This window comes from Brassica rapa, chromosome A04 (assembly GCF_000309985.2).
Source record: "Brassica rapa cultivar Chiifu-401-42 chromosome A04, CAAS_Brap_v3.01, whole genome shotgun sequence".
Lineage (NCBI taxonomy): Eukaryota > Viridiplantae > Streptophyta > Magnoliopsida > Brassicales > Brassicaceae > Brassica > Brassica rapa.
Window position 1 is genome coordinate 21,022,791 of NC_024798.2, and position 13,207 is coordinate 21,035,997.

Sequence of the window (13,207 nt, forward strand, 5' to 3'; positions counted from 1 at the left end):
GCTGTAAGCAAGACTACACGACGTCGTTTAAACTCTTTCCAACAAACTATACAGCCGTTAAACGATCACGAATTCGCGCGTTGTGTCTTCTACGAGTATCATGTACGTTCCGTCTCTCCCGGAGAGGTGGATGATCCGTTTCTATAGAACGCAATTATCAAATCTCACTCATATTGAGTCGAACCTGAGATGAGCTCTGCTCTTGTTCTGTTTTTATGCTCGAGAATGGTGTTTCCGTGGACAAATTCTCGTTGTCCCTTGGTCTGAAAGCTTGTTCTAGGTTAGTTTTTGTAAAGGGAGAGATGAAGATTCATGGGTTTGTCCGAAAGACCGGAACTTATTATGAAATGTAGTTGTTTTGGTTCTGCTCGCCAGGTGTTCGATAGAATGCCGCAGAGACTCCATTATTGATGGGTACATCCAATGTGGATTGATAGAATCTAAGGAAGAAGAATACAAAACAATGTTCAACATAGTTGTCTTAAAAGCTTCCCACAAGACCATTCAAAATGTCTTAAAAGCTCTTGTTTTACAGCCTAAGTACATCAGCTACAGTTACAAGGAGAAAAGAGGTTACATCATGGGGGAACCTAAACAGAGCTACGATCGATCAGGAAGTGGTGATCGTCTGTAAACTTTTGGTGAGACTAAGCAAAAAATCTTGTTAACTGGAAACTAATAACTCGCGGCGAGTTTATTCAGTTCTTGCATAACATCTTCCATGGATGGTCTCTGGTTCGAGGATTCATGAGTGCAGAGAAGTCCAAGTCTAGCCAGCTGCTCCGCCTCTGCCTCCGGAAAGCTCTTTCGAAGATTCGGATCTATGAAGTCTTCGTTCAGTCGTCCAGACTCTACAGCTTGTAAGATCATCAAATGGCTGATTCTGCTTTTACCACTAAGTATCTGCAGCAGAATCATACCAAAGGCGTAGACGTCGCTCTTGTCAGTGAACCTTCCTGTAGTTATGTACTCAGGAGCTAAGTATCCCATCGCAGCACTCGCTTTGAGCTTCGAGAAGACGATATCATCCGTGAAAAGCTTGTGAAGAGCGGAATCAGCAAGAGAGGGATTGTACCAATGATCAATGAGAATCTTCTCTGCTGATAGATTCTGGTGAACTATTGCAGGTTTCTTTCCATTCTCTCCATGCAAGTAAACAATGCCTGAAAGAACAAAAAGAGACATAAGACTTTAAGTACAAGAACAGAGTTAAGTTTTCAAACACTAACCTCTGGCGATTCCATTTATGATGGAGACTCGACTAGTCCATTCAAGAACCTCTCCACTCTCATCCTTGACATCAAGATACTGCAAAAGATTACCATTAGGGACAAACTCGTAGATAAGGAAACACTCTCCTCTCCCTTTAGAGCAGCAAAAGCCTCTCAGCCTCACTAAGTTCTCATGCTTCAGCAACGTCAACATCTTCAACCCTTTGAGAAACTCGGTTTCATCTGATTTACAGCTCGATTTTGCGATACATTTGATGGCTGCAACAGAGCCATCTCTAAGGATCCCTTTATAAACCGAAGATACGTTACTCTTCCCCAACAGATTAACTTCGGAGAAGCTCTGAGTAGCTCTCTCAATCTCCTCGAGATTGAACATAAAGCTCTCAAAGACTTCTTGAGACAATGCACTGTTGTTACCACTGTTCTGTCCTCTCCCTAAGGGATCCCAACCGTTGGCGTACTCTAAGCTGATCAACGGAGAAGAGCTTTTTCTTCTAGAAGCTTCTTTGAAGTTGTACTCGGTGCTTACCCTACCGTCTATAGCATCGAGACTGCTTCCTATCCTCTGTTTCCTTCTTCTGTACCATGTGAACGTTGAGCCACCGAAGACTGCAACCGCGAGTATTGATCCTAATAGTCCCATGACGATGCCTAGAGATGAGGACTTTGAGGCTTTTGATGAGCACGCGCCGTTGTTGTTGTTAGTGCAGTTGCTTCGTTGTACTACTGCAGACTCTGGTTTCACATCGTTGGTTGTTATGAAACTCTTTGGGTTTGTTGGGTCGGGACGGTTTAGGTTCGGTACGTTGGAACCGGTGCAAGGTTTTAAATCTGTGAACCCATCTCCGCATAAACCGTGGTTGTTTGAGTACTGGAACCCATTGTTTAGCCTCTTCAAAGCTTCAAAACCCAAAAAAAATAATTAAATACTAAACCAAAAAGGCTGGTTCCGGTTCTGATAAACCGGTTTGAAGAATTGTATACCAGAGGGAACGAAGCCGGAGAAGGAGTTGTTGCGAATGTCTAGAACTTGAAGCGAAGGAGCAGCAGCGAGTTTCACCGGCACAGGACCAAAGAGATCGTTGAAGCTCAAATCTAGCCTAGTCAGCGTACCAACATCGCCTAAACTCGCAGGCACAGCGCCGGAGAGTTGGTTGTACTGTAAAGCCAAGACAGTTATCTTTTTGAGAGAACCTAACTGTGTCGGTATACTCCCACTTAACTTGTTGTAACATAGCTGAAGCACTACAAAAAAAAAGCACTAAAGATTGTGAAATTACAACTTTTAATTGAGTTTGCAATGTTTGATTTTATTTATTTTTGATGAAATTTATTTTGGTTTTAGTTTTCAGTGTTTTCATAATTATGAAATTATATGAGTTTTGACTAAAAAATATGAGGTTCTTTAGAAGAGTTTTTGAATTTTAGAAAAAACTCAATTGATTTTTCGGTGTTTCTCTTTGGTAAAATTGGTTTTTATATTTTGGTTTTGGTTTTCGATGTTTTCATAATTATGAAATTATGAGTTTTTGAAAACCAAAATTTATGAGGTTTTAGAAGAGTTTTTATTTAAAAGAAAAACCAAGAACTCTTTTAAAACCTACACTAAATTCAAGAAGACAAGAACTGAAACTTTTCTAAGCTAATGTAATAAAACCAAACCTGACTCACTTAAGATACTTTTTGCTGCAATAAATGAAGTATGTATGAGTGAGATTAACTAATATAAGGCATGCATAAACAAGACTGACCTTGAAGATTGTCTAAGTTTCCGATCTGAGGAGGTATTTCGCCGGAGAGATTGTTAACGTTGAGGTATAAATCGGTGAGGAGAGGCAGGTTTGAGATGTCTTTAGGAATCTGACCGGTCAAGGAGTTGAAATGAAGGTATAAACCGGTTAAGCTAGTGAGAAGACCGATGGAAGGAGGGATAGTTCCGGTTAGACCCATTCCTTGGAGAGATATGTTAGCAACGCGGCGGTTTCCGTCGCAAGCAACACCGTCGAAGGAGCCGGGGGAGCAAGGGTCGGCGTTGGGAGTCCATGACGTGAGGAAGCGTTTTTGTGGGTCAAGAGAGGATTTGATGTCGAGGAGAATGTCGAGCTCTGATGAGTAAGATAGTGAAGGAGAAAGGAAGAGGAAGATGGAGAGGATGAGGGGGAGTGAGAGTGGAGAAGCCATGTTTGGTTGTGAAGAAGAGAGAGAGATGGAGAGTGGTGAAGAAGAAAATGACTATCTTTGGTTTTTGAAGCAAAATAAAATTTGTCTTTAGGTTTTGAATAGTTTGAGTTTGTTAATTTGAAGAAAAGGTTGTGGACCACAAGATGATTCAATCGTAAAAGAAAATAAATATATGTAATGAAATTATAAAACACAAAGTTATATATTTGACTACCTGTGATATCAATCGAAGTTTTTTTATTTTTGCATTGCTCTGAAATGACTAAAGATATTTAAATTAGCGTTCTTCTATTTTTTTTCTTGTCAACATTTTATTTCTGTACTTTATACGGTAAAGATTCTTTTTTTTTTTTTTTTTTTGATCAACCTTTTAAAGACTTTTTCAGCGGAAAAACAGTAATAGTTAGGCTAGCTTTTTTCAAAATTGAAAATGATAGCACTCTCTCTAGATTTAGTGGTAAGAAAAGTTTTTTCTTTTTCAGTGCACCAGCTACAAAATCGTACTTTGCATATCATTGTTTTAACTTTTCATACATCCATTAAAGTTAGGGTTTACTAATTAACATAAATCTGTTTTAATAAGCGAATTCAGAAATGATTCATTCTACTATGCAAAAAAAAAAACTTATTTATACTCAATGCAAATTTTACATTTTGGTTGAGATTTCATTGTGAGAATATTTATACTAATTAAGAAAATAGAAAACTAAATTAGAGTTGTACTTGATTTTCAGATCAGCGCGAGTAATACCTGATGACTATCTCATATATTCACATGGGAATAAGATACAAAAATAAATGGCATTTCTTGACATTATTTCAATGAATTACTATATTTGGTGCAAATAATTGTAACATAAATAAAACAAGAGTAGTTTATGTTTTATATAGATTATATGATATAGAAAGATAAAAAGGCATCCAAGAGGCATGGGGTGAAGAGTAAATAATGGGACAAAGAAAGATGATGGTGGCAAGTCAATAGAAGCAACATGTGAACATTTTATTTTACACAATTAATCAAACAATAGGTAATTTTTTAAAAACATGTGAACTTCTCTTGAGTTAGTGTTTTGCTATTTTCTTGATTTGATTACATAAAAAGGTAAATGGACCAGCACCTCGCTCTACTCTAAAGTATAACATGTGAGTTCACAGAAACAAGAAAGACATAAAGCAAGAGAATAAAGCAAAAGGCTAGATGGCTCCTTCTGAATTCTGATATTTCACCTTTTGTAATTTATTACTTCGTGGGTAGTGGTGGATGGTATATTATACACATAACACATTTGTGTGTGTGCGCGCTCATATGTCGACAGAGGGAATGAATTCATTGTAGTATGAGTGCAGCCGAGAATTATCGAAAGTAATGTGTCCATTATAACTCTTAGCTAGTGCAGTCAAGTTTCTAAATTCATACATAAACCTCAAGTAAAAAACAAGTGATCTGTGACAAGTTAGCTAGCGTACATCCACTAAACGAAACATATTCTCTAATCGTTAACTAGTGGTTTTATATTCGACATGACTATTAATAATAATATAAACATGAATATAAAGATATAACAAATCTGTCACATATTTAATACTATTATTACACAATATATGACCCTAGCGGTAAAATTTGATAGTACATATAACAGTAATTCCTTTCCTTTTTATTTGCTATGAAAACCAGTAATAATATTTTTCTATATACGGATATACCAAAGATTAACATGGTAATGTATAATCATCAACGTCACTCCATATACAGTATTTGAATCGTCTTCGTCTCTAAGAGAATGGCCTCACACGTTAGCAGACCCAGCCTGTCCCATTTTGTATGGATGCATGAGTATGATGTTTCATACGATTGTCACAACAAAAACTTATAATAATCATTATAGTTGTATATTTTGGTACTTGGTAGGCACCGGATTTAACTGATTATCATCCTTGTTTTGTTTTTGAGCAGATCTATATATTTTGTTTTGTTATATATCGTGTCCAAATGTTGTGGAATTATAATTAAAAAGAAATTTATAAATTCACGTTTCTTCGTTTCGTTAACTCAGACGTTGAAAACTGAAACTTATGTGTTCGATGTTTTCCTTTGATTTTATTATATCTAAGGTTGGTCCAATGCTATATACGCGTGCCAATTAATTACCAGATGTTATAAAATGCATGTCGACATTTTTAAATGCATTGCTTTTTAGTTTTTTGTTTGTTTGTTTGTAGCTTTGTCACGTATTTCAAGTCGCCATTTCACATATGCGTTAACTCGTTAAGCAATATATGTAACCACTCAGTTTTTAAAAAAATAATATGTAACCACAGCAAACAAGAACTCTCTTTTGGTCAGATACTCATAATCATAAATATCTCCACTTACAAAAGTCCCATACGTAACCTAAAAATTTCACATTTCAAATTTCAGAAAATTCAAATATAGAAAGGTAAGATTTGATTATTTCTTCGGTTTCACCTAACACGGGAAGCAAATCAAAGTGGTGTCCATGATCGAGCACAAACCGTATGTAAGCTAATGATTACATTTTGTATGTATTTTATATGTGAAGAAGAAAGAAAGTTTATTTCTTACATAAGGTTTTGTATTAATTAAGATAGTACATTGAAACAGTAGTTATATCAAACAAAAATCAAGATTGAAATTCTCAGTCGTGGAAGATATTTATTTTCGTTCACATAGTTGATTTGATATTTGATTATCGAGTAAATGATTTAAAATTTTCAGCTTTGGTAGATATTTAATATAGTTGACCATGGTATGCCATCTATGTGCAGTTCGTCAGATCGTCCCTCAGTTTGTTTCGTAATGATAGACCAAAATCGTTCTACCCAATACCATATAGTAGTATACTTTTAAAATATAACAAAAGTTTTGTCCAATAATCGAAAACAGTCTAAGCATGGTTTAGTATTTTTTGTTGGAAACGAAGTATATACATGCATATACTTTGCAAGAGTTCATAGATTTAGTCACATATATTCGATACTTAAATCTGAAAACATTATTTATAATCAACAAGTTATATCAAATTATGCATAAGAAAATATTTTTTTTAATATTTATATTGATTAGGAATAGGTAAAATGAAATATTATAATGATATGTTTGCATCACAGAAACCAAGTTTTATTGGAGACCACAACAAACCAAGCAAGTCGAAGACAAGATTAAAGTATAAAGTTTTCACAAGCAGACACTATTTAGTTAATAATATTATCTACATCATTAAATCGACTACAGGAATTCACGTGACTAAGACAAATGTGCACTTTAGTTAACTAACAATAATCTCATCGGCAGTACAAGTTTTCTCTTTTGCTTTCACGATTCTCACTCTTACATATTCTTGCGTTTCTCTAAACCTTTAATTTCTCAATTTGCTCTCTTTATTTTATTAATTTCTGACATTATGATACAATCAAAGACAAATAATGCAGTTAAAAGCATAGATAATTGCAACTTAAAAGACCAAATCCAACTTTAAGCATATGCATGATCACACTTTTCAGACAAAACTTGCAAAGAAAAAGAGCACGCGCCCTCATTGCATCAAAATATTGGCTGGGCTTTGGATTCTTCTATCTTAAAACCACCTTAGTGGACTTATTAGTTTGACGGGCCTTTTACTTAAAAGAAAATAGAGAGATAAAAGGCCTTTAGTTTATTAACGGGCCTTTTCTAACAAACAAGGCCTAAAGCCCAAAAACAAAACGCTGAAACTAGGGTTTTATATATCTTCTTCTCTTGACGCACAACGCAGCAGAAACTCATCTCATCGAGACAGTGAAACAAACCCTAGTTTTTCAAGATGGGTCGTATGCATTCGAGAGGGTTCGTCAGCTTCTTCTTTATCACCATCTTCAAGCCTTAGTTTTTTTTTTTCTTAATCTCATTTTGTGTTATGCAGAAAGGGTATCTCCGCATCTGCGTTGCCGTACAAGCGCTCACCTCCGACATGGCTCAAGACCACGGCCCTTGATGTAAGAAAAATCCTGAGACTTTTGATTCTTTGTTGAGACATTAGCTTCGGTTGTTGTCGTTTGGGTTTTTAGTTGATTCACTTAGCTTACTCTTAGTATTAGGACAAGAACTTTGGTTTTGTTCCATTGTCTGAAAAGTATTTAATTTGATCTGATCATTAAATGGGTTTTGTTATTATTAAACCAGGTTGATGAGTCGATCTGCAAGTTTGCGAAGAAGGGTTTGACACCATCTCAGATTGGTGTGATTCTTCGTGACTCTCACGGTATCCCTCAGGTGAAGAGTGTTACCGGAAACAAGATCTTGCGTATTCTCAAAGCTCACGGTTTGTGTCTTAACCCTTTTATCACATCTCGTATTTATTTTCCAGAGAGAAATTTATAATTTTTTTTATTTTTTTGTTGGTAAAAAAGGTCTTGCTCCTGAGATTCCTGAGGATCTGTACCACTTGATCAAGAAGGCAGTTGCTATCCGCAAGCACTTGGAGAGGAACAGGAAGGACAAGGATTCCAAGTTTAGGTTGATTCTTGTTGAGAGCAGGATCCACCGTCTTGCCCGTTACTACAAGAAGACCAAGAAGCTTCCTCCTGTCTGGAAGTAGTAAGTGCACACTGTTACCTGCCTATTTAAATGAAAAATGTGTTCTGTTTTGATGTTTGATCCTGACATATATGTTTTTTTTTTATTTGCAGCGAGTCTACTACTGCTTCTACCCTTGTGGCTTAGATCATGGTCAAGAGCACTACTGTTTCTTTTTGCTGTCTTATTATGAACTTAGTTTCTATGCTTCTCAGTACTTTGTTTTGTCAAGTGACAATGATGTTTTGATGATTTCAAGGAACCAATGTGTTTAAATCTTTTGTCAGAATTTCTTATGCCGTGTTTAATCTATTATCATTTCATGTTACCATATGTGCAATTGAAATGAAACTTAAATCAAGATTATAAATTATAACTATTGCAACTCCGAACTAATGTTGATTTCATCAACCAAAAATACAAAAGTGTACAAAAATCAGAAATGTATTTGTTGCCTACTAGGCCAAGACTCTATCTTTTGGAAGTAATCAACAGACACTACACCATCAATGCCTTCAGTCATAACCACCTTATTGTCTGAAATGTAGAAAGCAGTTCCATCTATATAGAAATATCAAAAGTGAAATGTTTGAGGCAGCATAGCAAATTAGCAATATTGATTTGAGTTCTAGTACTAAAGTCATACACCTTCAAGAGCTTTCTTGATGTTTAGGAAGATCAAGACATTAACATCTCTTCTCATGCCTTCATCAAAATCATATCAAATTGTAGTTAGATAAATGAGTATACGCAACAATAAGATCATAATCTTACCACTTATCACTTCACCATCTGTTGGCACGCCACAAGAAAAGTGAATATGCAACCTATTCATACGCTTAAGCCAGACCAGACGCTAAAATAGATTCCAAATGCACATAAGCATAAACTTAATTATATCATATAACAGAGTTTAAAACTTTTTCAACAAACCATTTTTTTAATCAAATCACACGTAAGGGACAAATAGGAATCAACAAAAAGCCATTTATTTATATAGGTTTTATTACACAATGGCTTATTATTATTATAAGTGAAGAGGGTTTTCTTAACTTGATGATGATCATCATCACTGTCCCCCCCTGTGTTTGGTAACTTTATTCTCAAGTTCATCTTGTTTGGCTCCAACGATCCTGTCAACTTCTTTACCATTTTTCATCAGCACAAAAGTTGGCATCGCCGTCACGTCGAACTCTTTAGCCACCTCCTGAGAACATCGATCATCCAGTAAGTAAAAAGTTTCATCAGTTATTACTATAAATAAACAAGAAGAAATAAATACCAACTTTGAGTTAGCCTAGTAATAAAGGGGTTGCGGCTGCCACTTGGATTCAATTCACGGGTTCCCGACAAAGAGGTGAAAACACTTTTTTTTTATACCAAAAAAGAAGGAATGAATACTTACGGGAAGCTCATCGACATCCACCTTGACGAAGCTAACATCAGTGAACTTGACAGCCATGTGTCTGACCGCGGGCTCGAAGGACTTACAAGGCCCACACCAGCTTGCGGAGAAGTCAATCACCAGCTTTTCTCAAAAAACCCAAGTATCATCAGTTCAATTCTATATATAACTCGGTTGCAAGATCAGATCGATACGTACCAGCTGGTTCGAATCTTTCATCCCGTTGAAGTGAAGCTGCCACTGAGCTGATGAGCTCAACTTAGTGACGCCACTATGCTCGGATTCATTCCCTTCACCTGCCCCCAACATATTTGATATTGCAGTTCCCATTCTCTCTCTCTCTCTGAGCAAGTAGTATGAGGCGGATAATAATTACACTTGAGTGAGACCCACGCTATCTTATCTGGTCTACGATGCACACATCCTGCCGTTTCAATTTTGTTTCCACACATCCTGCCGTTTTTAAAAGTTTCACACTACTAAGTACTAATGCTACCAACTCATATCAGATTCAAGGTACATACTCTTCTGTGTTTCATCTTTAAAATTGTTTTATTTGACCTTCACACTCACTGAAACAGTTACGTACACGACAAGTTAATCAAATAAAACCCTCGAAAAATTACTCAAACAAACGCATTTTCAAAGATGATCGATCAAAAACAATCATCTCGCTGCAGCTTCCTAAACCCTTTATTAAGGCCCAAAACTGATTCAACGATTGCATCTCACTCAGTTCATTACAAGCAAACACACTCTTAAACACACACACTTTGTTCTTCTAATAAATGTTACAGTGGCAATAGAGAGAGAAAGAAACACATTCTCACATTTGGATTCAAAGGAAATGATCTTTTTAGTGCTTTGTGATACTTTCAAGGACTTGAAAGTAGTCAGGGAAAGTCTTTCTGGTGCAGCCAGGATCCTTGATGGTGACTGGAACATCAGCACATGCTGCAAGCGAGAACGCCATCGCCATTCTATGATCATCATATGTATCAATCTCCGCCGGTTTCACCTTTGCTGGTGGAGTTATCACACAGTAATCTGAACCCTCTTCCACTGTAGCTCCAAGCTGAACGCAAAAAAAAAAAAACCCAAAAAGTTATGCAACGATTAACTTAGAATGAGAGCATGAGAGAAAAGGAAACTTACCTTTCGAAGCTCTGTGCAGATGGCTATCATCCTTTCTGTCTCCTTAACTCTCCAGCTAGCCACTACATTGACCAAATAGAGTTAAAGCAACCATGAATCTTTTAAAAGACGCTGATTCAAAGAGAGGGTTTTGCTTTACCATCTCTGATGGTGGTTGGACCATCGGCAAAGAGAGCAACAACGGCAAGAGTCATGGCTACATCGGGCATTTTATTCATGTTGACATCAACAGCACGCAAGTGTCTCATTCCAAAAGCATCTCTAGATGGTCCAGTCACAGTCACACTGTTCTCTGTCCATGACACTTTACATCCCATTTTCTCAAGTACCTCTGCGAATTTCACATCTCCCTTTGGGATTCATCACAAAAAAAATAAAAAGAGAATGAGCTTAGATTCTTCAAAACATGTTACACACAACTTTGAACTAATCAACTTTGCACACGAATTACGATAATTGTTAAATTTTCTGTTTTATATTATTTAATATAATGAATTAGTAAAAACTGGAAAATTTATTTAATATATACATTGAAAATGTAAAATGACACTTTTAATGAGACAAAATTTAAAAGCTAAAATGACACTTAATACAAAACGGAGGGAGTATAATATTTGATGATTCAGAGTGGAGAAACTACCTGGAGGCTAGTTGTTCCACAACCTTCAACAGTGACGGTTTCACCGGTAATAGCAGCACCAGCCAAGAAGTAGCTAGCACTAGAAGCATCACCTTCTACATAAGCATTACCAGGCGACCTGAATCAGTTTTGCCATTTGGTTAATCAGTCATTTTCTTCAATCTAATTCTTTAATTTAAAGAATTCTTACTTGTACTTCTGACCGCCCTTGACAAAGAAACGATCCCAGCTATCACTATGCTCGGCACTAACACCAAAACGTTCCATCAACTTCAATGTCATTTCAACATATGGAACAGAAATCAGTTTATCAATGATCTCAATCTCCACGTCTCCAAGAGCTAAAGGAGCTGCCATGAGCAAGGCAGTCAAGTATTGACTACTGATTGATCCAGAAAGCTTCACCTGAAAATGCAAAACATGTAAAATATCTCACTCAAGAAACCATACAAGCAGGGCCGGCTCTAAAATGGGGACCGTAGACGATTTATTAAAAGTTTTTCTAATTTCTTAAAAACTATTTTGGGGCCATATACTAAATTTTTTTCAAAATATTTGGGGGTTAATAGGCTAATGTTTCACTTAGTGATGCCCACGGCCCTGCAAGGAATCGAGAAAGATTGCTAATCACTTTCACACCAGTTCCCAATTCCTTTTTTTAAGATCCATCAACTCACAACAACAAACTAAAAGATGTAATAATGTGAAGCAAAGGCTGTGATGAACAAAGACTGCTGCAAACAAGATCACCTTTCCACCGGGAAGGCCACCATTAGCATTGACACGAACAGGAGGACAGTTAGTGCCGAGAGTACATTCAACATCAGCACCAAGCTGCTTAAGACCAACAACCAAATCTCCTATAGGTCTCTCCCTCATTCTAGGCACCCCATCAAGCACATAACTAGAAAACAAACCAAACTTAAAAGCATCAAACACAAGATCAATTTCTTGACAATAACAAAAAACTCATTAACCTTTACCTCGCGTTGCCACCTGCAGCAGTAACTGCAGCGGTGAGTGGACGCATGGCTGTTCCTGCATTCCCAAGGTACAACTCAATATCACTCTTGGAATCCAAAGAAGCTGGGAATATTCCACCACATCCTTCAACTACAGCACGGTTGTTTACCCTGTCACGTTCCACGTTAAGCCCCAGCTTCTTCAACGCATCAAGCATGTAGTTGATGTCATCACTGTTCAACAAGTTGTCCACTACAGTAGTTCCCTATAATAATAATTAAAAAAAAACTTTCTTCAGTCTCAAACCTCCATAATTTTTTGAAAATTTTAAATATATATATATATATAGGCTTTTAATTTTTTAAAAATAATATATAAATTCTTACTAAATTGTCTATAGTTCCCAAAATCTCACAGCAAAGGCCTAACACTAATCAAGTATATGTACCTCAGAGAGAGCGGCAAGAAGGAGGATCCGATTGGAGAGAGACTTGGATCCGGGTAGCTTAATGAGACCCGAGATTTCTCTGATTGGTTGAAGCACAATCTCTGAAGCTTTCTCGGCCGTGGAGACAGAAGCTGTTACCTTAACCGGTCGAATTACAGAACCGTTTAGCATCGTTCCACTCTTCTTCAGTCCCCACGAAGAAGCTCGAGGCTGCTGCGTCTTCAGGGAGACAGAGGACGGTGATCTGTTTTGGTTTGATTTGGAGAGATTGGAGATGATAACACATGGGTTCTGCACGCCATGGCAGATTCTGCTAGATTGCGCCATTGATTGAATTTCGAAAGATTAAAAAACTGTCGTCTCCTTTGTTGTTTGTAATGACGGCTTTACAAAGAACATGAGTTTGGTGAGGGGGGAGAGGCACCCATCAAATTCTTCACCAACCCCAACTCTACGATGGTGTTTGAGTTTTTTTTTCTAGTAGCCAATAATAATGTGCCACGTCTTAAGTACTTTCTCCACGTCGGATATTTCAGACAGCAAGTGGATTTTCTTGTAGTTTTGGTAGGTGAGACTGAAAAAGAGCCTTTTTAAGATCTTGGGTCAT

The 13,207-nt window shown here is 37.0% G+C and overlaps 4 protein-coding genes across 4 annotated transcripts; 1 reads left to right on the forward strand and 3 right to left on the reverse strand.

Moving 5' to 3' along the window:
• Positions 1-447: 447 nt before the first annotated feature.
• On the reverse strand, positions 448-4,335 carry LOC103866203 (probable LRR receptor-like serine/threonine-protein kinase At1g34110). The gene is made up of 4 exons (XM_009144082.3): positions 2,984-4,335; positions 2,217-2,477; positions 1,230-2,132; positions 448-1,163 (listed from the first exon to the last, which is right to left on the reverse strand). The coding sequence occupies exons 1-4, from the start codon at positions 3,411-3,413 to the stop codon at positions 676-678; spliced, it is 2,082 nt and encodes a 693-aa protein (XP_009142330.2). The 5' UTR covers positions 3,414-4,335; the 3' UTR covers positions 448-675.
• A 2,781-nt stretch (positions 4,336-7,116) lies between these two features.
• On the forward strand, positions 7,117-8,317 carry LOC103866202 (40S ribosomal protein S13-2). The gene is made up of 5 exons (XM_009144081.3): positions 7,117-7,260; positions 7,337-7,409; positions 7,597-7,735; positions 7,824-8,010; positions 8,103-8,317. Exons 1-5 carry the CDS (start codon positions 7,238-7,240, stop codon positions 8,134-8,136), a joined length of 456 nt encoding a protein of 151 aa, XP_009142329.1. The 5' UTR covers positions 7,117-7,237; the 3' UTR covers positions 8,137-8,317.
• Positions 8,318-8,336: 19 nt separating this feature from the next.
• Positions 8,337-9,832, reverse strand: LOC103866201 (thioredoxin H2). Its single transcript, XM_009144080.2, has 5 exons — positions 9,593-9,832; positions 9,395-9,517; positions 8,764-9,196; positions 8,638-8,694; positions 8,337-8,550 (listed from the first exon to the last, which is right to left on the reverse strand). The coding sequence occupies exons 1-3, from the start codon at positions 9,722-9,724 to the stop codon at positions 9,059-9,061; spliced, it is 393 nt and encodes a 130-aa protein (XP_009142328.1). The 5' UTR covers positions 9,725-9,832; the 3' UTR covers positions 8,337-8,550; positions 8,638-8,694; positions 8,764-9,058.
• A 201-nt stretch (positions 9,833-10,033) lies between these two features.
• LOC103866199 (3-phosphoshikimate 1-carboxyvinyltransferase, chloroplastic) lies at positions 10,034-13,039 on the reverse strand. Its single transcript, XM_009144078.3, has 8 exons — positions 12,601-13,039; positions 12,173-12,417; positions 11,940-12,093; positions 11,380-11,594; positions 11,190-11,307; positions 10,689-10,899; positions 10,550-10,611; positions 10,034-10,469 (listed from the first exon to the last, which is right to left on the reverse strand). The coding sequence occupies exons 1-8, from the start codon at positions 12,925-12,927 to the stop codon at positions 10,251-10,253; spliced, it is 1,551 nt and encodes a 516-aa protein (XP_009142326.2). The 5' UTR covers positions 12,928-13,039; the 3' UTR covers positions 10,034-10,250.
• Between the last annotated feature and the right edge of the window lie 168 nt (positions 13,040-13,207).

Excerpts from the sequence above, each read along its gene's own strand:
- LOC103866203 (XM_009144082.3), bottom strand. The coding sequence starts at position 3,413 with ATGGCTTCTCCACTCTCACTCCCCCTCATCCTCTCCATCTTCCTCTTC. Across the intron at positions 2,133-2,216 it reads CTCCGGCTTCGTTCCCTCTG|CTTTGAAGAGGCTAAACAAT; the intron begins GTATACAATTCT and ends TGGGTTTTGAAG. Across the intron at positions 1,164-1,229 it reads CATAAATGGAATCGCCAGAG|GCATTGTTTACTTGCATGGA; the intron begins GTTAGTGTTTGA and ends TTGTTCTTTCAG.
- LOC103866202 (XM_009144081.3), top strand. The coding sequence starts at position 7,238 with ATGGGTCGTATGCATTCGAGAGG. Across the intron at positions 7,410-7,596 it reads TCAAGACCACGGCCCTTGAT|GTTGATGAGTCGATCTGCAA; the intron begins GTAAGAAAAATC and ends TTATTAAACCAG. Across the intron at positions 8,011-8,102 it reads CTTCCTCCTGTCTGGAAGTA|CGAGTCTACTACTGCTTCTA; the intron begins GTAAGTGCACAC and ends TTTTATTTGCAG.
- LOC103866201 (XM_009144080.2), bottom strand. The coding sequence starts at position 9,724 with ATGGGAACTGCAATATCAAATATGTTGGGGGCAGGTGAAGGGAATGAA. Across the intron at positions 9,518-9,592 it reads TGAAAGATTCGAACCAGCTG|CTGGTGATTGACTTCTCCGC; the intron begins GTACGTATCGAT and ends TTTTGAGAAAAG. Across the intron at positions 9,197-9,394 it reads TGGATGTCGATGAGCTTCCC|GAGGTGGCTAAAGAGTTCGA; the intron begins GTAAGTATTCAT and ends CGATGTTCTCAG.
- LOC103866199 (XM_009144078.3), bottom strand. The coding sequence starts at position 12,927 with ATGGCGCAATCTAGCAGAATCTGCCATGGCGTGCAGAACCCATGTGTT. Across the intron at positions 11,308-11,379 it reads AAGGGCGGTCAGAAGTACAA|GTCGCCTGGTAATGCTTATG; the intron begins GTAAGAATTCTT and ends AAACTGATTCAG. Across the intron at positions 10,900-11,189 it reads GTGGAACAACTAGCCTCCAG|GGAGATGTGAAATTCGCAGA; the intron begins GTAGTTTCTCCA and ends TGAATCCCAAAG.